The sequence below is a fragment of the Equus caballus genome, chromosome 20, assembly GCF_041296265.1.
Source record: "Equus caballus isolate H_3958 breed thoroughbred chromosome 20, TB-T2T, whole genome shotgun sequence".
Classification (NCBI taxonomy): Eukaryota; Metazoa; Chordata; class Mammalia; order Perissodactyla; family Equidae; genus Equus; species Equus caballus.
In genome coordinates, this window is record NC_091703.1 from 12301765 (window position 1) to 12326441 (window position 24677).

General features: G+C 39.3%; 1 protein-coding gene across 1 annotated transcript in view; it reads left to right on the forward strand.

The window, feature by feature from the left end:
• The window catches only part of SYCP2L (synaptonemal complex protein 2 like), a 97682-nt gene that overhangs the window by 623 nt on the left and 72382 nt on the right, over positions 1–24677 (forward strand). The window contains 13 exon segments of the mRNA XM_023624503.2: positions 706–774; positions 1941–2078; positions 2164–2283; positions 5392–5496; positions 5917–5941; positions 11294–11379; positions 11491–11579; positions 13435–13469; positions 14347–14489; positions 16574–16626; positions 17200–17245; positions 18901–18993; positions 19093–19153. Coding sequence (XP_023480271.1) covers positions 706–774; positions 1941–2078; positions 2164–2283; positions 5392–5496; positions 5917–5941; positions 11294–11379; positions 11491–11579; positions 13435–13469; positions 14347–14489; positions 16574–16626; positions 17200–17245; positions 18901–18993; positions 19093–19153 — 1063 coding nt within the window.

The following is a 24677-nucleotide window of genomic DNA, read 5'->3' on the forward strand; positions in this document are numbered from 1 at the left end:
GTCAAGGATTTTAGTCAAGTACTTGTAGACGTGGAACTGTTAGTCCAAGCTAGATTTTTTTTTTAAACGCTTTAGAAGAAATTTTTTAAGAATATTTTTTGTGTATTATACTTTTCAATTAAATTGTTGGGGTGAAGTGAGCAGATGAGAGGCTGTTAACATAGCATAATGTGTTGTGAAAACCAGAATGGTATACTTAGGGGTCACTTTTGAAGAAAATGTGTAACAATCCACTAATTTTTTTGCAAATTATCTTCTGGTGGTTGTTGATCCTTGAAGTTTCAGTGTCAGTCCTGGCGTCACATTTAAAATTCGTATACGTCAGAAATATAAAGCTTAAAATCATGACTGGGCTTGAAGGACATTTTTTAAAACTTTATTTTACAAGCTTTCATTCTGAAAACGGTTCATTAGTTAAAAGCTTCCTTTCCATTTTATAGTCATCACTATGCAGTTTAAAATTGTCTATTTTGTGTGTTTGTTACAATGATCTTTGCTGCTTCTGATAATTTGTCACAGCGCTAAAGAAGGTTGGATAAAATTTTGGTTTTTTTCAAAGTAGTACCTTCTTAGACCTGTAATCCATGCCATGAGCAAACAAAAACTATTTGTTCAGGAAAACAATATGAACCTTTATTTCTAAAACTTGAAATAGATTTCTTTGAAATAAAAATTTTTTTAAAAACATCTTTTCACTGTGCACAGGAAAAGGAAGGTCCTTTGCAGTCTGCTAAGGAAGACGATGGGAGTGGAATGGCCGTGGATGCTTTCTACGTAAAGACGGAGTTTATTCTGTGTGTGTGTGTGTGTGTGTGTGTGTGTACTGTTTCAAGTTGTGAGTTCCCCGGGTGATCAGGACAATTGTTCCTCCACTGCAGACCAAGGCAGAGGGTTTGGATTTATTCTGAGTCTAGAGAAGCCAGGCAGCAGCGTGAGCTTCTGAGTCAAGAGCATCTGAGTGTGACTCAGATTGTGAGTGATCTTACGCCAGTTCTTACCCTTTCCCAGCCACCTTGCCGGGATCATCTCCAGATAAAGACGCTAACCTCTCATGGTGGTGGCCAGGGTTAAAGGAGGTGGTCTGCAGAACACTTACCACACTTGGCACAAATAGGCTCACTGTGTGGTGACTCGACGAGGAAAATGCTCTGTTTAAATGGAGTAATTTCAAATGCTGTCTCCCCACTTAAGTCAGTACTAAGTGGAACTTTGGGCTGTATACAGGCAAATACCTCTATTAAAATAATATTGTATATTGTAATTTAGCCTGTAGGATTGGACTGGATATTTTTAAACCAAAAAATCGTATCTTTTATCATATAGATATTTAGGGAAATGTCTGTCATTCAAGTGTACATACTTAGAAGTATGTCTTGCCTAATGTTCAGGCAGAAAAGATCAATTTCAGTCATTAAATTGCATGAGAATGCAAACTCATGGCAATTTGCGTATTAACTTCTATCCGTAATTATTAGTGGTGAATGCATTTTCTTCCATCTATGATGATCATGTATGTCACTTAATGAGTGATAATAGGCTTAGAATTTTCTAGTGTATTAGAAATTCTAACATTACTGAGGATAGTCTCTTTACCCACAGATATCTGTAATTCCAGTGTAGTTTTCCTGAAGTCAGAGGTTCTTGAACTTTAGCATCAGAATCACCTGAAGGGCCCCACCCACCAGAGTTTGAGTCCTAACAAGCCCCCAGGTGATGCCTATGCTGCTCGTGGTCCAGGAACCACGTTTTGCGAACTACTCTCTTAAGCCAACCAGCTCAATTGGCTCCGTGATTATTTACTTCAAGATATAACTCTCTATTCTGTATTTACCATCTATTATTTCCACACCAAATTATTATTGATAATGATAGTTAGAAATGTTGTTATGAAATAAATGCCCTTGGGGAAAAAAGTAATTTGCGAACTATCAACTTTCCAGCTTCAATCGCTTATTACTGATGCTTTCCATGATAAAGGATTTCAAAAAATAGAAGAGTATTTTCAACAGAGAGAGCACCACATTCCTCAAAAATATAATCATCTTCTGTTATACCGTCTTGACAGATCAATAAGCAAGGCAAGTAAATGGTTTTGCTTTGTGACCAGGATAGCAATGTGTAATTATTTGTAAGCCTTTTAACTTAGTATGGTCTAATACCTAGGAACTGGATAAAAATGAGTTTCGGAATGTTTCACTGTTGCTGAAATGTATTCAGCGCTTCCTCATAGATGGCCTCAGAGAAGATGAGCCTCTGCTAGTCCAACAGAGACTGATCCCAAAGATAAGTGTCAGGTTTTGATTTTGTGTCGCTTTGAGTAACTTAAGGAACTGGCTAATTAAATCTGACATTCTGTTCCTTTGAAATCAAACTTGAAAAGAAATTGGCTCCAATGCTTGTTGCCTATGTCCAATCAAAAATTAAGTTACACGTGTTTCCTGATGTCCGTGCTGGGCAGGGCACTCTGGGAGTGTACAGGAGTGAGTGAGATCCAGCCCGCTTCTCCACGTGACGAGCCAATGCAGTAACAACGTGTTTTTATTATTTTAGTGAATTTGACTTGGAAATATAGGATGAGAGGGGAGTAGACTATGCCACACTCCCCTCCCCCAACAACGGCTCTATAACTATTTTAATAGACTTTATTAACAAGTTTGGATCTAGATAAATTATCAAATACTTCCCCTTGCTACAGCTCACTTTTCCAACTTTCTAAATCCCAGTCAAATCTGAAAAAACAAACAGGAAAAACATTTTTTGCTTATTCTAAGTCATACCCCAGGTATGAAGTTCTCTTCTGCTTTTTAATTAACCAGAAGGTAACATCATGAGTGCCTTTATAATGGCATCTGGAAGCAAAGCAGAGTTTGCAAAATCTCTTGCCTCCATTCTCCTCTTTTCATGATGAGATTTTTGCAGCCCTGAGACGATTTACTTATTGGTGAGCAGATCGGGGGAGGTAGAGGGGCAGAAGGGTGATCTGGCTGGTAATAAAATCTTTGATTTACCCCCCAATACCTGAAGTTTATTAAGACCAGGTTGGGTCAAGGAGATGCGTCTCTGCCTACCACAGCATGGTGTGCCAAGCTGTGCTGTGTCTGCACCTGGGATCTGAACCAGCGAACCCGGGGCCGCTGAAGCGGAATGTGCGCACTTAACCGCTGCGCTACCGGGCCGGCTCCTATTTTATCTTTTTAACAGGCAAAGGCTATTTATTCAGCACTTGCTATAGCAAAGGAGCCAGCTACCATCACTTGAGTTTTGGCAGAGACTCAAAGGCAGGCAGAGGAGTGGAAACGGGGAAGGCTTCGGGCAGGGAGGCTGCTGGCCTGGGGGCAGCTGTAGGTGGGCCAGCTAGAAGTGGGGTATCTTATCTAATTGGCTAGGGGTGCATATTTGGCTTTCTCTAGTTGGTCCTAAGTTGGAAACAGGGACAAAAATGAGGGAAGCTGTCAGTTATTTATGAAGTCCCTCTCAGGGACTTTAAAAGTGTTTGCATGGGAGGTCTAAGGACTGTCCTTATGCAAACTGTATATATTTCATTTGGCATTTAGCCTCACCTAACTCCCTGATATACTTATTCATGCAGAGAACAGATAAAACTGCAAAAGAAATGGGGCAGGATGTCCCAGGGGCACCTTAAGCTTATTTTTGAGGGGGATGAATTGGGGTCTCCCCCAAGCTGAATTTCCTCTTTAGATTTAAGAATACCCTCTCAAGGTTTAAAGTGTCAGATCAAATTTCCATATTCCATTGGAATTCTAGTTGATGACAAAACACTTATAACCATCATTTAGACACATTCTAAAGCGTGTAGTATTATTTCATGTAGGTTTTGGCCAAGGAGAACAGATAGATATTATCAAAGTGAATGGGATACTAGACTCCATGCTTTTAAAGCCAATTGTGTTTGCAGACTCAACACAGTGTGCTGGGAAGTCAGTTCAATAAAATAACGTTTTCCTATAGGAAGGAATATATTTAGTCCTGTGGGATTAAGCAGCTTGTCCTATACCATATGCTTAATGAATAGTAGCTATTGCATCTATAAATATTTCATCTGGCTTCTGGTAATGACACAGCTGTGAGGGCAGACCATGTATGATCCTTGCACATAAATGGGTTCAGAGAGTGACTTCCTACTCCACATCTTGATCACATAATGTGGCATTTCCCCCACTTGTCTATATTTACACTCAACCAATATATTTTGGTGGGCTGGGAGGGGGATAGGATTTGGGGGGATAAATGGAATGGGGACAAAAATGCATCTAAAAGCATAGAATTGAGCATGAACGTAGGCAGGGAGAAAATACTTCCTTCGCAGTGAGTTCTGCTGTATAGAGGGACGTTTCTTCCCTCGGGCTGTTGGAGAAAAGTTTGCTTCAGGAGGCGCGTGATTCAGTCTAATGCAAATATTTGTCTGATTTGAGATAAAAGAAATGTTATTGGAACATAGCTCTCAAGCCTTGTCGTACATTAGAATCAGCTTTAACAAGCCCTACCAGGGTTCCCATCAGAGATTCTGATTTCCTGGCTCTGCGATGAGTCCCAGGCATCGGGGCGGTTCAGAACTCCCCAGGTTTTCCTAATGTGCAGCCAAGGGCGAGATCTCATTGGTTTGTCCATGGTCTTGAGCTGGTGCCTTGGGTTCTTAGCTCTAAAGTGGACGAAGTTTCCAAGGCCTCACTTCTGTCCGAGTTGTTCATCACACACTCATCTTACTAATTTTGTGTTCAACTGATGATTTCTAACTATGCATGAAGGATTTTTTCTTTTTGTAAGAGTAACCAGTGTCAGCAAAAGTGGTCCAAAGGTGGCCTTCACTTTATTGAATAAATACATTCTACGAGGGTTTATAAAAGTTTATTCTAAATCATAACAACCCTAGCAACTTAATGTGAACTTGGATATATGTTCCTATGCAAAAAAAGTCTCCAGTTAGCTAGAAGCTTTTGGCAAAAGAAAGGTAGCCAGGCCTGAGGTGTATTTACGGTACTGCGCAGACTTGTGGAGCACTTTCCAAACTCTGCATCTCCTTTGATAGCCCGTTTTCTACAGCTTCCCGCAGGACGAGACCTCCTGCGTTGGGGAGGCTCATTTATCTCTTAAGCCTCACTCACTAACCGCCTTATATGGCTTTCTGGCATTGATCCTGGCCAACTCTCCAATTCTTGCTGGTATCTGAGAACTTACTTATTGCAACTCTGTAGCAGTGTCATTCCATCCTGGGGTGTTCTAGATGGCCAGGCTTAATTGAAATGTTATGGAACAAAAAAGGTCTTTAAAATTATTCTGCTCTAGTGAAAGAATTAGCCTGACAAATTTTATCAAATAGGCTGTAGTTACTCAGTCATACTGGTATCCATTAGCGTTTCTTCTCTTGTCTACATGGTTTCCTGGTTTGAAAGAACAACAGGATTTCTGACCATGGCAGATCTAGCCTCCGACACATCCCTGGTTAATGTTACAGAAGACTTCTTTGACACGGCGTTGGTAAGGATGGGGGTGGACGCTCCACGGAGCGGATACCATTGGTAATTTGCAGGAATCTTTGAGTTATTTATAAAACTTGTGTTTTTCTCAGATGTGGGTTTTACTAAAAGACTCTCATATTTTATTATTAGTATATTATGTGAAATAGAAGCAAACGTTAATATACGTAATCAATGTTATAGAAAAATGAAGTGATTTATTTTCATACATACAAATATATCATTCACATGATTGAGGGTGATATGCTGATTTTAATAAAGTGATTGCAGGTCAAATAGGATTTCTCTAAAAATGTTTTTCTACTGTATTTAAAGTCAAAGCCTGCCTGTTAGAGAACTATCATCATTAATGCATTGATGTTATAGTTTATAGTGTTTTTTAAAGATAATACAAGCTTTCCTTTTTCTTTCTGTTTATTAGATTATTTCCACGAGGAGTAGTAAAGGTAAGTGCATTATTTACTACTAATTGGCTATTTACATTTCATTAATAGGTATGGAGAAAAGAATATTTATCTAAATGATATATAGAAGTGAAGTGGGTTTAAATATTACATTTGGATTTATCGACCATCTTATGATAGTCACATTGTGATGCTGAGATGAACTTTGTTGTAAAGTGTGTCCCGGTGTGCCTGAGGGGCATTTTTGTTTAGCTGGTACTGTCACCATTTGGCTACTTGGCTCCATCCAGAAATGGAGCCACTTTTGTCATTCCAAACCAGCAAAAGTTTAGCTACTACTGATTTAACTTGGAGCTGATTCAGATGCCTATCTCTGTTTTTTAAGAGTGTAAAGGGTAAAATTTTAGAAAATTAGGAGGTTAGAGCGATGATTTTGTTCAGTTTAGCTCAAGTTAAAGGTAATTCAACATTTTGAATTATGAAACCGTAAGTTCAAAGATTCACTTACAATATTTGAACATTTCTGTAATTGGGGCCATCTTAAAGTGAGTATGTCCTCTATTGTCCATCTTTTAATTTTTCTTTTGAAACGCTGTTATTAAAGTAACACTACATTCTACAATGGATGGTATCTTGTAACTGAGGAAATTCAGTACTGGAAGCTTAAGAATGCCTGGTGCTTAGCTGATTTGTGAAAAAGGTCCCCATAATCTAAGCCAGCAGATCCAAATACTTTCAAGTCAATTTTTTATGAACTTCCTAAGTGATGGCTACTGTATCTAAAATCGGTTAGTAGTAAAAATTACTTTGAATTTTGTAACATTTAAAAATAAGCTTGTCTTTTATTAGTTACAACTGTATATATACACTGCGTATTTGAAAAAAATTACATATGGGAGAGATCTAATCAGTCCACAGTTGTTGTTTGGTGCATGTACAGATTCGCATAATCCTTGTAATAACTCCATTGCTCGGCGTGGAGGAAACGCTGCTCCAGATGACTCTATTGGCTCGGGCTGCCATCACAAAATACCATGGGCTGGGCGGCTTAAACAACGGAAATTTACTTCCTCACAGTCCTGGAGGCTGGAAGTCTGAGACCAGGGTGCCAGCACGTGGGGTTCTGGTGAGAGCTCTCTGACTTGCAGATGGCTCCCTTCTCCCGGTGTCCTCACATGACGGAGAGGGAGCCAGCTCTCTAGGGTCTTGTCCTATAACGGCACTAATCTCATCATGAAGACCCCTCCCTCATGACCTTATCTAACGCTGCTTACCTCCCCAAAGGAGCCCATTTCAAGTACCATCACAGGGAGGTTAGGGCGTCAACATATTTATCTGGGGGGCGGGGGGCAGAATTTAGCTCATAGCAATGACGACTTATGCTTGGAGCCCACTCTGACCACCTCGGGGGCACTGGCCTCTTTGCAAGTGTCAAGTTTTCACATGTGGCCTCTGACAGTCGTTTTGCACGGGTGTTGATAAGTCCAGGCTCTACAGAGCTGAAGTTTAACCTCTCTCTCTCAAGTGCAAGGATGTTTTCTCTGACCTCCTTCCCACATCCTCCTGCCACTGATAGAATTATTCCTCCTTTTTAGGCCAAGATTTGCCATCTTACTGTATGTGTTTTCCATTTGTAGGATTCTTTTGCTTTGTGCTTTGCTGGGTGGATTTGATTTTCTTTCACAATTTCCTCCTTTGTAGTGATTTGAATGGCTCATGTCCTAGTTTTATTCTACTGCTAGTTACTCTTAATTTAATGATCAACATGAAAATGGCAGCACCTATTTCTTCTTTATATAGGACAAGGATAGGCATGTTTTTATTCCTCCTCTATCTTCTACCCCGACTTCTTTAATCTGGGTAAATTTTAGGGCCCTGTTACGTATCTTTGTAAATAAATTTGCTGTTTGGCTTGTGTTGTAGTCTTATTTACAACATTTATTTAGGGCTCGCTACCAACCTGTTTATACCACAATGTCCTCATTCTTGCGTCCTTTATTCTGCTTCATCTCCATCTGCTATAATCTATTTTCAAGAGCGTTATTAGAGTATGAGGCTGGGACATGGTCAGAACTTTTTATCATTTAAGAATGTCTTTGTGGCTTTTATGCAATGTAACTCTCACTTTACTCTGTTTCATTGTCTTCTAATGTTGTCGTGAACATGTGCAAACGCGTTTGTTTTATGTGGTTTTTGAAGCGCTATTTTGAAATCAAACCTTAATTCAGCTCAGGAAATTTTTTTCTTTGATAATTTTGTCAGTTAGAGCAGGGTTGTTCAACTATGGCATTATTGACGGATAAATCTTTGTTTTAGGGGGCTGTGCTGTACATTATGGGATGTCTAGCAGCACTCGTAGCTTCTGGTTACTGTACGCCAATATAGTCCCTCCCACTTCCCCAGTTGTGACAACCAGAAACATCTCCAGACATTGCTAACTGCTCCCTGGGGTAGGGAGTGGGGAATAGGGGGACAGGGGCAAAAATCATCTCTAGTTGAAAACCACTGAGTTAAAGTGTTTTTGGCATATGTAACAGAATATCTACTTCAAACAGGCTAAAATGATAAAGATGACTTATTGGCTCAACAAACTAAAAAGTCCAGGGACAGAAAGTTTCAGGAGCTCTTTGGTCACAACCATGCTCCGTGCTCTCTAATTCTTTCAGTGCTGCCTTCCTCAGACTTGTCTTCACTCGCAAGTTGGTCTCCCTTGATGATTCCAAGATGGCGGCAGCAACAGAGCTTTGTGCTTCCTGGTTCACATCTCGGGGTGAAATGTTTGCTTTCCACAATGATCATACAAAAGCCCTAGCTTTGCTCTGATTGGATGCCTCCCCTAAATGAACCAATCATTATGGAAAGATGAATGGGATGCCCCTGCATGTTTTAAGCCAATCAGGGTCCACCCCTGGAGCTAGCCAGCCCCACCCAATAGCATGACTGCTACATAACAGAGAAGCGGGGAAAAAAGCATGAATGCAATGCACCAAAAAGTCCATTATAGTTAATCTTACAAAGAGAACAGCATAGAAAGAGTTTATCTATTATGCATCCATTGCATCTTTATGGTCTTCATATGCATCTTTCTCTCACTCATTTTTTCCTGTGCATTTTGAGAGTTTTTAAGTCTTTCTTGGAAGCCATCGCTTTAAATAATTCTGTTCTCATTGCCTCCAGTACAGACTTCAATTCTGCTCTTACATCTTTGCTTCCTTGAAACCTGTGGGTGGTGATCTGCCTCTGCTCTCAGATTCATTCCACGCTCTCTCTCTCTCTCTCTCTACTTTGTAATGCAGAGAACTTTCTTCCCTAGGCTTTCTTAGCAACTGGCTTCCTGCTAGGTTTAGCCAATGGCAGGAAATTGGAGGTAGGAGGGAGCAGAGAAGACATTTCTCCCCCTTCCTTCTGCTGAGGTACCATCTCTGAGAGTGACTGCACAGTCCCTGTGGCTCAGGCCTATTTGTGGTTGTCCATTTTGTCAGGTGACCTTGATTCCTCAGATCTGGTAATACCACTTCCTTCCTGTGACTTCCTGGGGAGGAAGTGGGGTAGTAGTGGCCACCGATGTATTTATGACTAATTCCCTGTATTAAATTCCCTCAGATTGAAGTATCTAGAATGGCTTTGATTTTCATATTATGTATTTCTTTTATTTCTCTGTTCTCTATGTTCATCTTAGACTGTTGCATTCTCTTGGAAATCTAATTTTTGTTTCATAGAATTTATGTTCTTTTGAACTTTGAGACAAGCAGATTCCTAAATGTTTAAGTTTCTTGAAGTAAGCATTTCTTAAAAGTCACTTTTCTGCTACCTCTTGACTTACAATACTCCTCTCTTTTTTCATAGGGTTGTATTTGTTAGTTTTTCTTTACTGCTCTTTAAAGAAAAGATTGAATGTCATCTGTTTGCTAATTAACAGGGTATGTAAGTGTCTCTAGGGTCCCCTGCTTCCATGTGGAACACCTGGACCCTGTTAGACTCTTTCTCTTAAGTTTTAAGCTGGCAGGCAAGTTGTTGGTACAGCCCCTAGTCAAATTTCTGGTTTCCAGAGATCATCTGCAGTATAAGTATGGCTTTTTGGGCTGAAGAGGGGTGTTTTTTATTTCTACTTCCTGGTTTGGGTTCCTACAATTGCATGAGTTATATGAGGGTTAAAAAGTATGTAATATGTGATTTAAAAACTTGCATATCAAAACTGCACATCTGAACCTATCAAAGTAGTGCCAGGACCTCCTCATGAGTTTTTGCAGTGTACACTACCACTGGCATTTCATATCTTAACATGCATAAATGAAGTCATAAAGGATAGTTTATTGTTTAATAAGCATAAAGTACTACCACGTACCTTGTTTTTTACTATGTACTGACATATATGCAGCTGTTGAAGTTTCTATGATTATGCTATTTAATAAAGACCCAAACTTTATTAAGAAAATTCCTGCTTCTGTTAGCATAAGACCTTATAAAATTTTTATTCTTTAGTTTGTTTTTAAAGATTGGCACCTGAGCTAACTGTTGCCAATCTTCTTCCTTTTTTTTTTTTTTTGCTTTTTCTCCCCAAATCCCCCCAGCACCTAGTTGTATATTTTAGTTGTGGGTCTTTCTAGTTGTGGCATGTGGGATGCCACCTCAGCATGGCCTGATGAGCAATGCCATGTCTGTGCCCAGGATCTGAACCGGTGAAACTGTGGGCCACTGAAGTGGAGCACTTGAACTTAACCACTTGGCCATGGGGCCGGCCCCTAACAATTTTATTTATTTATTTTTTATTATTTTTTTATTTTTTGAGGAAGATCAGCCCTGAGCTAACATCTGCTGCCAATCCTCCTCTTTTTGCTGAGGAAGACTGGCCCTGAGCTAACATCCGTGCCCATCTTCCTCTACTTTATATGTGGGACGCCTGCCACAGCATGACTTGCTGAGTGGTGCCATATCCGCACCTGGGATCTGAACCGGCGAACCCCGGGCCACTGAAGTGGAATGTGTGCACTTAACTGCTGCGCCACGTGGCCAGCCCCTAAAATTTTATTTTTATAAAATACGCAATTGTAAGAAACTCATAGAAACTATGGAAAACTGTGTGTAGGAGCTGTCCTTTGCAGTTGCTCAGTCTGGACAAAAAAGAAGCTTTGCTTGAGATTGATCGTCACATACAGCCACGCCTGCATATGCTGCTGCTGATTTCCTCAGTGGTATCTATGCAGTGCGGGTCTGTGTGGCCTGAGGTATCTAGAACTTGAAGCAGGCTCTCATTTGTCCCTTGTCCAGATATATAATTTCTGCAATGTTCACTGCTGCCCTGGCTTTTTCAGTCTTTGCCTCGTCCGGCTGTGTAGCAGTCATTTCCTTATTCTTTTGAGCATCAATTTGATTCTTTTAAAATTATACTTTCAGGGAAAATTCAGATGCTGGATTCCTTCATATTTCCCTTAGGATCTCTGGTGACAGAAAAGACTGTAAATCATTTGATTCAACGGGAGGTAAGGTGCAAATAACAAAACAGATAACAGTTGCTCTGGAACCTTGGAGAAAGTTGTGCATAGGTCTCTGTTTTGTTTCTTCCTCATGAATGCCTCTCTGACTCCAAAAAGGCTTTGAAGACTTTGAACTTCATTTTGCAGGCTGTGCCTCGGGAAGAGAGAAAACAACTCTCCTTGTCAGAAGGCCCGTGTCTTCTTATGTAAGTGATCTTGTACTCGATTATGTGAGGATGTGAGGGTAAAACCTTTCCAGACTGTACGATCTCAATCTTTGTTCTCCTTAGGCCTGATTACTTCCTTCCCTCCTTCAGTAAATACTTTGTGCACCTACTATGGATCAGGCACTTTGTCAAGCCGTGAAGAAGGACTGAGGAAAAAAGCTAGACTCTGCTAACCTCTTTTTTAGTAGTATGTGGTTTTCTTCTTTTTTAAAATCACATTTGTGAGGTGAAATGCTTTCTCAGGCTATAGGTTATTTTTTCACTGCGAGTGTGAACTAAATTAGTAACTCATGGGAGAATGTCAAGGGTACGGACCCTGGAGCCAGACTACTCGGCTTCAAATCCTGGTTTTGCCACTTAAGCTACTTGCATCATTTAGAGCACGGTCTTAACCTCACTGTACCTACCTGAGTTTGCTCACGTGTGAAATGCAGCCAACAGTACCTGACTGAGTTATTATACAGGTTGAATCAAGCAGTCCATTGAAAGTGATTAGCACATTACCTAGTAGAGAGCAAATGCTCCAAGGTTACCCACTGTTAGCTATACCAATAGAGCACGGAGTTTGTACTGCTTTTCAAGTGATGGCTTTTTTTGTTTTATGGTGACCTGGACACAACTATGTAGTTCTGGGGTCATTGAAATTTGGAGGTAAGGTTGTCATGTGTGACCATGGAAAGAGAAAAACCAGCACCCTGTCTTGAAATTTGAACCTAAATATGTGACTGTGTTCTAACCACTAACCAGCATCGATGACCTCACGGGGACAGACCGTCATCCGTGTGATATGCTGCCATGACTGATGAGAGAAAGGCTACCGAGTTTGAGATAGTGTAGGCCTGAAAGAGGTGGTCTCTGAGCCTGGAGCTCATTGCTAGCATATTTGTCCATTGAACTAGTCTTTGCAGGATACGGTTTTTCCACTGGATTTTTCCCCAAAAATATTTATTGAATATGTTAGTGCAGCCATTACTGTTAGCGGTGTATGTAGACTTGGAGAGCAGCTGACCTGATGTTTTCTCCTAAATTTGCAAACCAATCCTATGGTCTTATCTTACTGTTTGTATGTTCTAGAAAGTCTGGAATATTCTGGATTTCAAGTCAGATGCAAAATCTGCAAGCATAAAATAAGGCAGAACTCTTAGTTGTGATGTTTTAAGCCTTCAATTTAATAGTAACAAATTAATCTGCTTACTATGAGAAACTGAATCACAAGATTTCTTAACAAATCTGTTCTTTCGAATGGGGGTTACTTTAGACGTTAAAATCAACATCACACTTGTCATGTAACAATTTCAGTTAAATGCTGATACAATAAGGGAGTCTGTTAGCTACAATAATGTGAGAACTTAATCTCATTATGTCTGTAACTTAATCAGTTTTTGAAATCCGTTCAAAAAGCTCATAGGAGAGAGCCACAGCACCCCTTATCATTTCTTCCAGATGTCAAACTATGTAAAAAAAAAAAAAAAAAAAGGACACACAACCTCACAGCTGGTAAGGTGATTATAAAATTCCACAATCTTAGCATATCATGAATCCTCAGAGATCAGCAAATTGCATTCACTTTACAGAAAGAGAAATAGAATCTTAGAATATATAGTAGCTCTAGTTTCTTAAACAAAAATAAAAGGACACTTAAGTCATTAATATATAAACTTGAGAAAATTTTTCCATAAAAATTTATTCTTGACATGGAGGAAATTCTGATGCTGAATTTCAAATAAATAATTTCAAACATACACATCTTGGTTTTAAATTTTAATGCCAAAATAATATAGTTTTGACTGTTCATGTTCATTTCAGTAAAACGTAATTTACCTAAATGTTTCAGGAAGGATCTTGCAAGGACAATCTTGACTGTGGGTGGTAAGAAGTGTTTAAAATTTTTCGGTATTAGAATATTAAATATTGGACATGGGGGTTTTATGAGCATGTTGGAAGTATGGGGAATTAATTATGGCCAAGTTGAAAATAGGAATTAGGATTTTATTTTTAATTTATTATGAGAGATTTTAGCATGCTGAAAACAATACAGAATAATTAATGAATACTCATTTGCCAACCAGCTTAGTCAAATTTTATATTTTGCCATATTTGCTTTCAATCTTTTTGAAAATAAATCAGAGTTGCAAGTAAAACCTCTGTGTCCATGTCCTTGATCCCATCCCCTTTCCATTGGTAGAGGGAATCCTTGACTTCGATTTTTTTTTCATTCCTAAGTATATTTTTCTACTTTTTCTCTGTCTTCGTAAGTGACATGTAATACTGTTTTGCAATTTTAAACGTATTCTATAAATTTCATCCTATTGTACACATCCAGTTGCAACTTGCATTTTACCTTTAAAATTACTTGAGATTTAAACACGTTAATATATGTAGTTTTGTTTATATGCTGTGAAATACCACAGTTTATCTTGGAATTTAATCTTTGCAGTGGAAATATTTTTTAAAGGCTGTTTGGACTACTTTTGATGAATGCTTTAATATATCTAAAACATAAAATGCAGAAATACTTATTTTTTAAAAAACTGTTATATGCTGACCTATTTAGATTTTCTCCTAATATTTCTCAAATATTGAATTTAAATGAACATCATTACTCTGGGACACATCTTACTGCTTATAAGACACAATGCTAGTCTTCTAAGATGGAATTTCTTAGAACAAGTGTTAGTTTTGAACTCATTTTTTCTTTTGCTTTGTGCCCAGAATTATTCATGTCTATCTAATTATTCATCTCTAGATTATGACCAGCAGGTTGCTCTCTCTGAAGCGTTGTGTAGACTGACAACGAAGAAGTCAAGGGTTGACCTTGTCCATCAGTGGTTTGAAGATGATGTCATTGCTGAAGCTTTCAAAGAAATTAAGGATCGAGAATTTGAGACGGTGAGATTCCTAGTCATCAAAATTCCATGTAATCCGTACTTATTAAGCAACCTCTCAGTACTTTCCTGTGTTGGAGAGGAATTTTTTCTTAAATGTGATTAAGTTGCCATTCTTAAACTTCCTGTTTCCCACATATTTGAAGCAATTGAGGACAATATGAACAGAAGATTTGTTGGTCAAATATGGGGTTACAGATAGGACTTTATAGGTAACTTAGAAGTTACCTGTATGTAAATTTGATGGATCCAGTCAGAGAAAATGTCATGGGAGGGGGAGCAATTGTCAACAACCATTGAAGGGTGGGAAGAGTTGGAGAAGAAAAGAAAGTACATTTCAGCCTTGCAGGGAGCAGCCGGGGTGATGATGGGATGGTACGCTCTAGTGGCCGAGGAGTGTTATGAGGTGGCTGTGCTGTGAGCCAGCCACCACAGTTTGAAGGGACAGTAATTTCCAGTGTCTTCCATGCGATCTGGGCTCACTGTGATTGTGATTGTGTCCTCAAGCAGCACGAAGATAGCTTATGGCTTTATTGCATACCCACCTTCATCCTAAAATAGCTAAAATGTTCTTCCTCTTTGAAAAAGTTCTTAAAATGAGGGTTAGACACTTGGGAAAAGGTAAAATCCTTAACGACAGTGCTCATGTTGAACAAAGACTTTCTGGTCAAAACTGCTATGAAGCTAGGATTTTATTAAATCCGAACCTTTAAATATGTTAGTAAATATACTGTATTTGACTTTGAGTCTGTTGCCAGATCTGCGGTAGCCAGGATTCAGTTTGGTCTAAATGGAAAGATGGTGAGCCCCAGGTTTGAGTCCCACCTCCCTGACCGACATGATGTATGCATTTTGGCAAGGCAGTTGACTTACAAAGCCCTGGTGTCCTCATCTGTAAAATGGGAATAAAACCCACCTCAGAATTTGGAGAATTAGGGTCTGGCCCAGTGATGTCGTCATTAAGTTTGCACGCTCTGCTTCGGTGGCCAGGGGTTCGTGGGTTTGGATCCCGGGCGCAGACCTACACACCGCTCATCAAGCCATGCTGAGGTGGCATCCTACATACAAAATAGAGGAAGATTGGCACATATGTTAGCTCAGGGCCAGTCTTCCTCAAGCAAGAAAAGATTGGCAAGAGATATTAGCTCAGGGCCAATCTTCTTCACCAAAATTATAATAAAAAATTTGGAGAATTAAGTGAGAGAAACTGAAAGTATCTGGGATGTTATGGGCACTCAGATGTTAGTTTTCTTTCTCCTGTGTCATTTCCTCATCTGCAGGGAAATTTGGTGAAAATAGGAGAAAAGTAATTATCTTGTTTTTCAAATCATCCTCCCTACCCCAGAGCCGTCAGCTTCTTAACTGAACTGCTTTTAGATGAAGTTTGCATTTACTGTTGTCTGTTTAGTGCTGAATATAGACTCTGATGTGAGGACTGATTCCAGTAATCAGCCCTTGATAACAAAAGGAACAGAAGCCTGGATCAGTGTCTCTTTGGCTTTAGAATTTTGCAGGCAACAAATTTACTTTCCTAATAGCTGTTGGTTACGAGAACCCTAAAAATATGCTTTATTCTCAGGACATATACCAAGGGAGAGAACCCAAGAAGGAGTAGGATAGAGAATTACAGATAAGGAATTGGCCGTGGATAATACAGCTGGATAAGCCCAAAGTTGATGAGTTTTATGAGTTTGTGATTGTGTTGTTCTGGGCAGATGTTAGGAGATGGACGCCCAATGGGCTAGTCAAATATTGTGATCTAGGTTATCAGTAATATGGATTTCTCTTGCTTACTCTTCCAACCCAGTGAAACATGATTTTACGTATCACTTTTGGAGACTTAAGCATTTCTCAGCTGAAAATCTCCTGGCTGGGGGATTCGTGCTAGAACATATGTCTGGAGCCTCCTCTTTGTGACACAAAATATTGTTTTAGTTAACATACAATAATGAATCCTTGTGAAGCCTTGAGATTTTACTGGATCCTGGAAATTTAGAAGCAATCACTGGTCTCTACATGCTGGTAAGGGGAGCATTTAACTAAGATATTTGACTTTTTATTAAAATGTTTGCATTATTTGCTTTGAAGGACAGTAGACAATTTCTCAATCATCTAAACAACAGACTTGGTGACCAAAGAAGGTAAGATGTTTCTCTGAGAATTATTGTATTGGCTAATTGTATTCTGAAAATGTCTAATACTAAAAATATACGTATAGGATCTGTTTTAGTTATTTTAGGAGAGAATATAGGATGCATAATTTACTGAGCATTACTGAGTTGTTCATTGAATAGAAATCTCAGAAGATTAGACACATTCTACCCAGTGATTCATTTGTGTGTGTTTAAAAATTATCTCTATCAGTCTTTTAGCATATTTATTTATGGTTTGCAATATTTCTAACATTGTGTCCTCTGGGGAGATTTTATGAAGAGTGATTTCTGATAGACTTGAGGTCACTTGGGATAGGCGTACTATAGACAGTTGAGTCCTTGATGAGAAAGTATTTGCTAACTTCATTCTTTTCATTGGGATGGAGATTTGAAATCTAGTTATAATCTTCATTCGCAGGTTTGAAATCCCCTTCCATACTTTGTACAAAGAGACATAATGGCGTACCCTAGTTCCACATGCTTGCTTGTAGAACATCTGTAGGTTGTGTTTGGGGTCCATCCATATTTTATTTTACTTTTTAATTGTGAGGTGTTTTGCAGGGTCTATTCGTTTCCATGTATGGCTGCTTTTGCTGATGGGAATGAGGTATGTTTGTCTCTCTTGGGGTCCGTGAGGGTGGGATATAATGAAATCCGTAGTTAGGTTTACTTAGGATAAACTGCCCTTGCTACTCAGAAGGGCTTTTTAAAAAAGGAAGCTTAGATTTCCTAGAGGCCCCAACTTGGAAGCTTCTTGTCCCTTTCTCCTGTCTTCTCTCATACCATAACTGGGATGCATTACCAGTAAGTTTAGGGGTCCTACTGTTGCTAGTAGATAAAGGGATTTTAGGGTTTATACTGTGTTCATGAATTACAGGAACCTTGCCTTATTTTGCTCTATTAATGGGTAACGTTATTCATACCCAGATACAGAGGGAAAAGGGCGATTATGCTTCTTTGTATACAGTGGATGGTTCCTACTCTATCCGCAACAAGTGGGACCACTCTCCTTTCTATAGATCATTCTACCTTGTATTTTAAGGTCCAAAATTGAGCCACCTCTTTTCATTCCCTTCTTTTGTTTTTAGAGGAACAAAATTCTTTCTATAAAAGTGCCCCAACCTTATAGCATGTCAACTTTTGGGTAAAACCTTCAGAGGCCTCTGAACCTTCACTCTGTTGGGGTTTCCTGGATCTGTCTTCAGAATGTCCTAATTAACCATTTCTTTGTTTTGGATTCAGAGCATCCTTCTTGGCCTCTGTGAGCTGAACCTTCAACTCATGACTACACTACAAGTTCCTTCTCTCTAGAACTGATTTGGATGGCTTGATTCCTGTATCTCAGTTCTGTCTATTTTTCCTTCTGGTTGTCTGAGGAGTCTGATTGCTGCTTGGCTCTACTTTCGAGGACTTCTGAACTTCCATCAGCTCAATCAGGGCCCTTACACTGGCTTCCAGTAACATGCATTGTGGGTTAAAACCTTCATTCAACTCTATAGCTATTAAAAAGTAGGCATGTATGGTGGAAGGATGTCCATAAAATACTATTTATTGGAAAAGCAGATGGTAGAATAGTAAGTCTAGTGTTTTCTCCATTATTGAGGACTAAAAATTTTTTATATGTACTTCTTGATAAATGTCTATAATACATCTAGGAGGAAACAAAAGCATTATTGATGGTACCTATGGAAAAATTCCTGTGGGAAGTTGGGAGGCAGAGAAAGAGATATTTACTGTTTTTTAAACACCATACTGTTTGACTCTTTCTCTTTTTGTAACTATAAGCATATATTTATAATAATCAATTAAAATGAAAGTAACTTGAAATCTTCAACTCTTAGCTCTGTTCTAACAGATAGTAAGTTAGATGGCAAATCACCACTTATATTTTATAATACCTCCTTCACTACAGGTATCCATATACAGTATAGATTGTTATTTCTTCAACATAGAACTGTTTTCTCTGTGATTCTCACCAGAAAAACAAAGTTTGTGTAGATAGAGTCATCTGACACATTTGAACATCTCTTAAATAGCTAAGGATAGCAAGGTCTTTTTTTTCTAGAAATAGCTTAGTTTTATAAGATTGAGACCTTCCTCTTGTTTTGCAGAAATGAACAAGGCAATACTGAGAGACCCTATAACATTAGGGTAGTCTTATTCTGGGAAAAGCAGGAGTTCTGTTTTTAATGGAATAACTTTCATCTGACCTCTTAACATGATACTTATGTGTATAATTTATGTTGAAATTGTATCTTACAGATGAAAAAACCAGCAGATGAAAAATTAGAGAAATTTTGGATTGATTTCAACCTAGGAAGTCAGAGTGTAACTTTTTATATAGACAATACTGAGGTAATCACGTTTGATTCATGTTTAAGCTTAAGAGCTTAGCGATTGTTCGTATGCACGTATGTGTTATGTGCTCATCAGTTTCGCTTATTGTTTTCCAAGAGCGCTCTGTGGGACTCAATTATACTTTCGAAGGAAGCAGTGATTAATTTCAGCATAATAGGTAAGACGGTAATCCTAAACTACCCCACATTTAGTTCTGAGTATCATTTCTGTTTGTGGTTGTGGTATATGTTTAGTCAATTCTAGAGCAGACTTTGATCATGCCTTGAGATAGAAGGGAGGCAGTGTAGTGTGGTGGAAGGAGCGCGGTGCTCAGGACCAGGATGCAAGGGTGCTGGACTGGTGATTCCTCTGCTTTGTGACTTTGGGGTTCAGTTACTTGCCTGGTTTTCTCATTGTAAAAATGGTTTAGTTCCTCATAAAAATTAAAAGTAGAGTTATCATATGATCTAGCACTTTCACTTCTGGATATACATATCCAGAAGAATTGAAAGCAGGACTTGGAGAAAGATTTAAAGAGAGAACATCCATGTTCATTGCAGCATTATTCACAATAGCCAAGAGGTGGAAGCAACTGAAGTGTGCACTGATGGATGGGTAGATAACAAAATGTGGTATGCACATACAGTGGAATATTATTCAGCTTTAAAAAGGAAAGAAATTCTGACACATGCTACATCATGGGTGAACCTTGAGGACATTATGCTAAGTGAAATAATCTAGTCACAAAAGACAAATACTGTACGATTCCACTTATATGAGGTATCCAAATAGAGACAGAAAGTAGAATGGTGATTACCAGAGCCTGTGGGGAGGGGAAAATGGGGAATTGTTGTTTAATGGGTACAGAGTTTCAGATTTGCAAGATGAGAAAGTTCTGGAGAGCTGTTGTATAACGATGTAAATATATTTGACACTACTGAACTGTCCGCTTAAAAATGGTTAACACCGTAAATGTTATGTTTTGTACCACAACTTAAAAAAATGGTGATAGTACCTGCCCTCTGTCTCCCACAGATTTATAGTAATAATCAATGAGTTTATGTGGGTATGTACCAGCTCTATTTAAATATCATCCCTCTGATTCCTCCATCTTAAACCTCTATCACTCACCTTTTTTTTCCAGCTTGGTATAGACAGAGTTTGAGGGGCATGAAATCAGAGTGATCTTTTCTGGGTGGATACAAGTAACTGGTTAGTTCAGTTGAGCTTTTCAGCTACAACCATACTCAATCAGGATTCCTCAACTGGGTCTTTAAAAAATAAAGGGATGTTTTTGAAAGTAACTCAGTTTACACAACATTTTTAAGTAACTGGGTTTACTGAAGATTTAAAGCTAAATATTATGTAATTATATGAATATTATACTTCACTTCTTTCCACAAAGGATTTAGGTCAGCTTGCATATTTATACCAAAATCATAAAAGTGGAAAATTGGAACCACAGACAAGAATAAAAATGTCTATCATGAAGGCTAATCTAAAATGCCACCATGGGGATTCTAATTTGGTGCTGAGCTTCCTGAAAGCCAGGGTGAAAAGTGAAACATGATCCATAACACGATTCTTATCATACACATCCTGGGGAAAACAAATCCTTCTTAGCCTTGAATTCGAACTGAGGATCCTCCTGTGGGACCACTTAGGATAAGGTAATACTTCTTCAGCCCTGAGTTTCCCCAGCTGGAATTGTTACTGAAACCAAAGTAGGATCACCTCCTGGCGAGTTAAATCAGACTCTACGTCAGAAGCAGTTGTCTCACTAAGTAAAGTATATTCGCAGAAAATAGGAGAAATGAGGAATCATTTCCAAAGTCATGGTGTCCCTGAAGAAAGGGAAGCAGGGACATTTATTTCAGATGGGGAATGAATATTCAAAAGGGAGAGGTGGGTATTCGTTTGCGCTGGCTCAGTTGGAGAACATGCTTCCACATACACTGCAGGTTATGGTGATAAGGCCTAAACTCCTCCTGGAGAGATCTTAGCATTAACAACAAGGCAAAGGTCACAGGCGTAGCTTCTGTGGGGAGGCTTGGTCTGGTTCAGGGAGCTTGTTGGTGGAGGTTGGGAGGTTGGCACCTCCTTAACATAACAAATGGAAAAAACCAATCTGGAAAAACAGTTAAATGCTTCCAAACCCATCCTTGAGTTGCTCAGGGCGACCAGTCAGTGACAGAATTTCTTATGTACATAAGTTAATTTCAGCGTTCTGTTAAAGGATAATTTTTGAAAAGGTGAAATCATGACCCTCACACAAACACTAAATGTGAGTTGATTGTTTAATTCATTAATTAACAAGGAAATCAGTAAGATATAATAACCAGTTCAAAGGAGAATTCAAAAAGCCACACATGTATAAGCCATGCTGAAATGAATTTACAGATAGATTGAAGACTAGACAATTGCATTCCACAAACACAATTCATTTGAATTTCTATGGAGAAGATTCATTTTCTTTATCATTAGTTTTCTGCAACTTACAGATTTGTAAAATAGCTCAAAGACAATGAAAAGTGCAGATAACCCAGAAGGGGCTCCTAGACAGGCACCCAGTAATTTTTTGGCCCATTTCAAAATCTTTCACAATCTTCTGTATGTAGTTTTTTCAGTTGCTTGCGAGAAGTTGTTCTGGGGTGCAGGAATTTTGAATTTCTCCTGTTGGATAGTTAGAAAAAGAGGGAGATTTGGGAGAGGGACAGATTAAGCAGTAGAGCAGGTGGCAGGAGAGGAAGAGAGACTTTCGCAGTGAAGCTCGGGGAGAACGAAGGGAAGACAGAGAAGTGAGCCTGGATTTTGGAACTATACCTATTGACATCTGAGGAGGCTGGGAATTGAAAGAACTGGGAGAGATGGTAAAAGAAAACTTGTTTCCTTTGCTCACAACACTTCTGACACCAAATGTGTGGAATTTTCCCTCACATTAAGCAATTCTGACAGTAACGGCCTGGAGTTGGTGCAGACTCCACAGGTTGAGGGTTCAGGCCCACAACACTGCCCCCACTTCAGACAGTTATCCCAAGTCCCGGGTTGCCACTTGTACGTCTGACCAACCAGCTACAAATCCGGGGTTCTCACAACCTTCTTGTCAGGTTTGATAATTTGTGAGAGTGGCTCACAGAACTCAGGGAAACACTTACAAGTTACCAGTTTATTTTAATGGATATTTTTAAAGGATACAGATGAACAGCCAGATGAAGAGGTACACAGAGCAAGATCCAGAAGGGTCCCGAGCACAGGAGCTTATGTCCCTGTGAAATTGGAGCACACCACCCGCCTGACACAAGGATGTGTTCATCAACCTGGAAGCTCTCCAAACCCTAGTTTAGGGATTTTTATGGAGGCTGTGTCACATAGGCATGATGGATTATTAACTCAATCTCCAGCCCCTTCCCCTCCCTGGAGGTTGAGGGGTGGAGCTGAAAGTTCCAACCCTCTACTTCCTGCCTTAGTCTTTCTGGGGCCAGCTCCCATCCTGAAGCTATCTAGGGGCCTCCAGCCACAGTCTTCTCGTTAGCGTACAAAAGACACTCATTACTCTGGGGAGTCCAAGGGTCTTAGAAGCTCTTATGTCAGGAACGGGGGTCAAAACCCAAATATTAGTAGAAGAAAAGATGCTCTTAGCACCCTTAGCACTCAGGAAATTAGAAGGGTTTTAGGAACTCTGTCAGGAACCTGGGAAGAGGCTGAATATATATTTCTCATTGTCACATATGGCAAGAGATAGCAGTTACATAGTCACAGAATTGGAAAGATGGTGTACGTTGCATTGGAATTATCTCTCATCTGTAGTAAAAGAAAGGGGTTTATAAACATCTCACTAGAAATGTAAACTAAATGTAATCATAAGTATAAATTAAAAGTACTCAATTTTTATAGTGATTACCTGTTACTATTAATTTAAGATACATAAAATATCATTGGCATTTACTCTAAGTCAATATTTTAGAAGGACTTCCATGGATTTTCTGACTGGTACTCTTAGCGCATTGCCTTTCGTAATTTAAGTTCCTGAACTCCAAACTTTGCTACTGTAGCAGTTTTTAAGAACCAACTTGCCAAATTAATATTCTATACTTCATTAATATATCACATTTCCATGACACTTTATAATTTATAAAGTTCCTCACAGTATCTAGAGGAAGTAGATGTTACTTTCTATTTTTATAGCCAAAGAAACTGAAGATTGTTTAGCAAACTCTACAAGTAAGACTAGTTTTGTATGCAAAGCTCTCCTTGCCCAGGAGTTGGCAATGTTTTATTAGCGTGTTGAGTGCTTGGTGCAACCCTCAGGCATTTCTTCTGACCTATGTAGTCATGTACTGGGGATATGTTCTGATAAAGGCATCATTACGTGATTTTGTCATTGTGTGACATCATAGGTTGCACTTGTTACTGAACCAAAGTGGGTCTGCTTCTTGGTGAGTTGAAATCAAAGCCTTCACCAGAAGTAGCTGTCACCCAAAGTAAAATTTATTTGCAGCAAATACGGAGATCACAGGGAACCCTTCTAAAGCCGTGGCTCCCTGAGCAAGAGAACCTGGGGCATTTTATTTTAGATTGAGAATGAATATTCAAAAGGGAGAGGAGGGTATTCACTTGCGCAGGCCTAGTTGGAAAACATGCTTCCACATGCATCGCATGTTATGGTAATAAGGCCTAAGCTCCTCCTGGGGTGGAGATCTTAACATTAAAATAAAGCAAAGGTAGGGGCCAGTGCCGTGGCCTAGTGGTTAAGTTCAGTGTGCTCTGCTTCAGCAACCTGGGTTCAGTTCCCAGGTGTACACCTACACCACTCATCGGCCACTGTACTGAGGGAGCAACTCACATTCAAAATAGAGGAAGACTGACGCAGATGTTAGCTCAGGGTGAATCGTACTCAAGCAAAAAGAAGATGATTGGCAACAGATGATAGCTCATGGCAAATCTTCCTCAGCCAAAAAAAAAAAAAAATGCAGAGGTAAGCTCTTGGGCACTTCTTGGCCCATCTGTGCAGGCATCACTCTTGTGATGGGGTTTGGATTGGTTGATGGCAGTGCTTCCAAAACCTCCTTTGAGTTACCCAGGGCAGTTAGTCAGTGATATACTTACACAATGGTACAGCTTACTACACTCCTAGGCTTTACGGTACTAATCTTATGGGACCACTATCATATCTGTGGTCCACTGTTGACTGAAACAGCATTTTGCAATGCATGACAGTGTGTTTGCATTGCAGCCCACAGCCCAACTAGCTATTTACTTTTTCAGATGTTGTTTAAATTACTTTTCTTGCAAGCTTTCAGAGACTTTCCTTGCAGTGACTAAATGTCCCAGAAGATCAGTATTTTGGGGGATTGCAGAGATTTGCTTTAGCCACCACTACCTATAGAAATATAATGTGAGCCACATATTCAGTTAAACATTTTCTAGTAGCCACGTTAAAAGTGGACTAATTTTAATAACATGAGTTTAACCCCGTATATTCAAAATATTAACATGTAATTATTGTAAAAAAATTGATGAGATATTTTACCTTCTCTTTTTTGTAATATCTTCACGAAATGATGTGCATTTCATGTTTATGGCACATCTTGATTTGTACTAGCCATATTTCAAGTACTCAGTAGCCACAGATTTGGACCCAGGTGTGTCTCATTCTTTTTCCCTCTTTCCGTTCTCATCGATTTGTGACTGTTCGCTTTGCC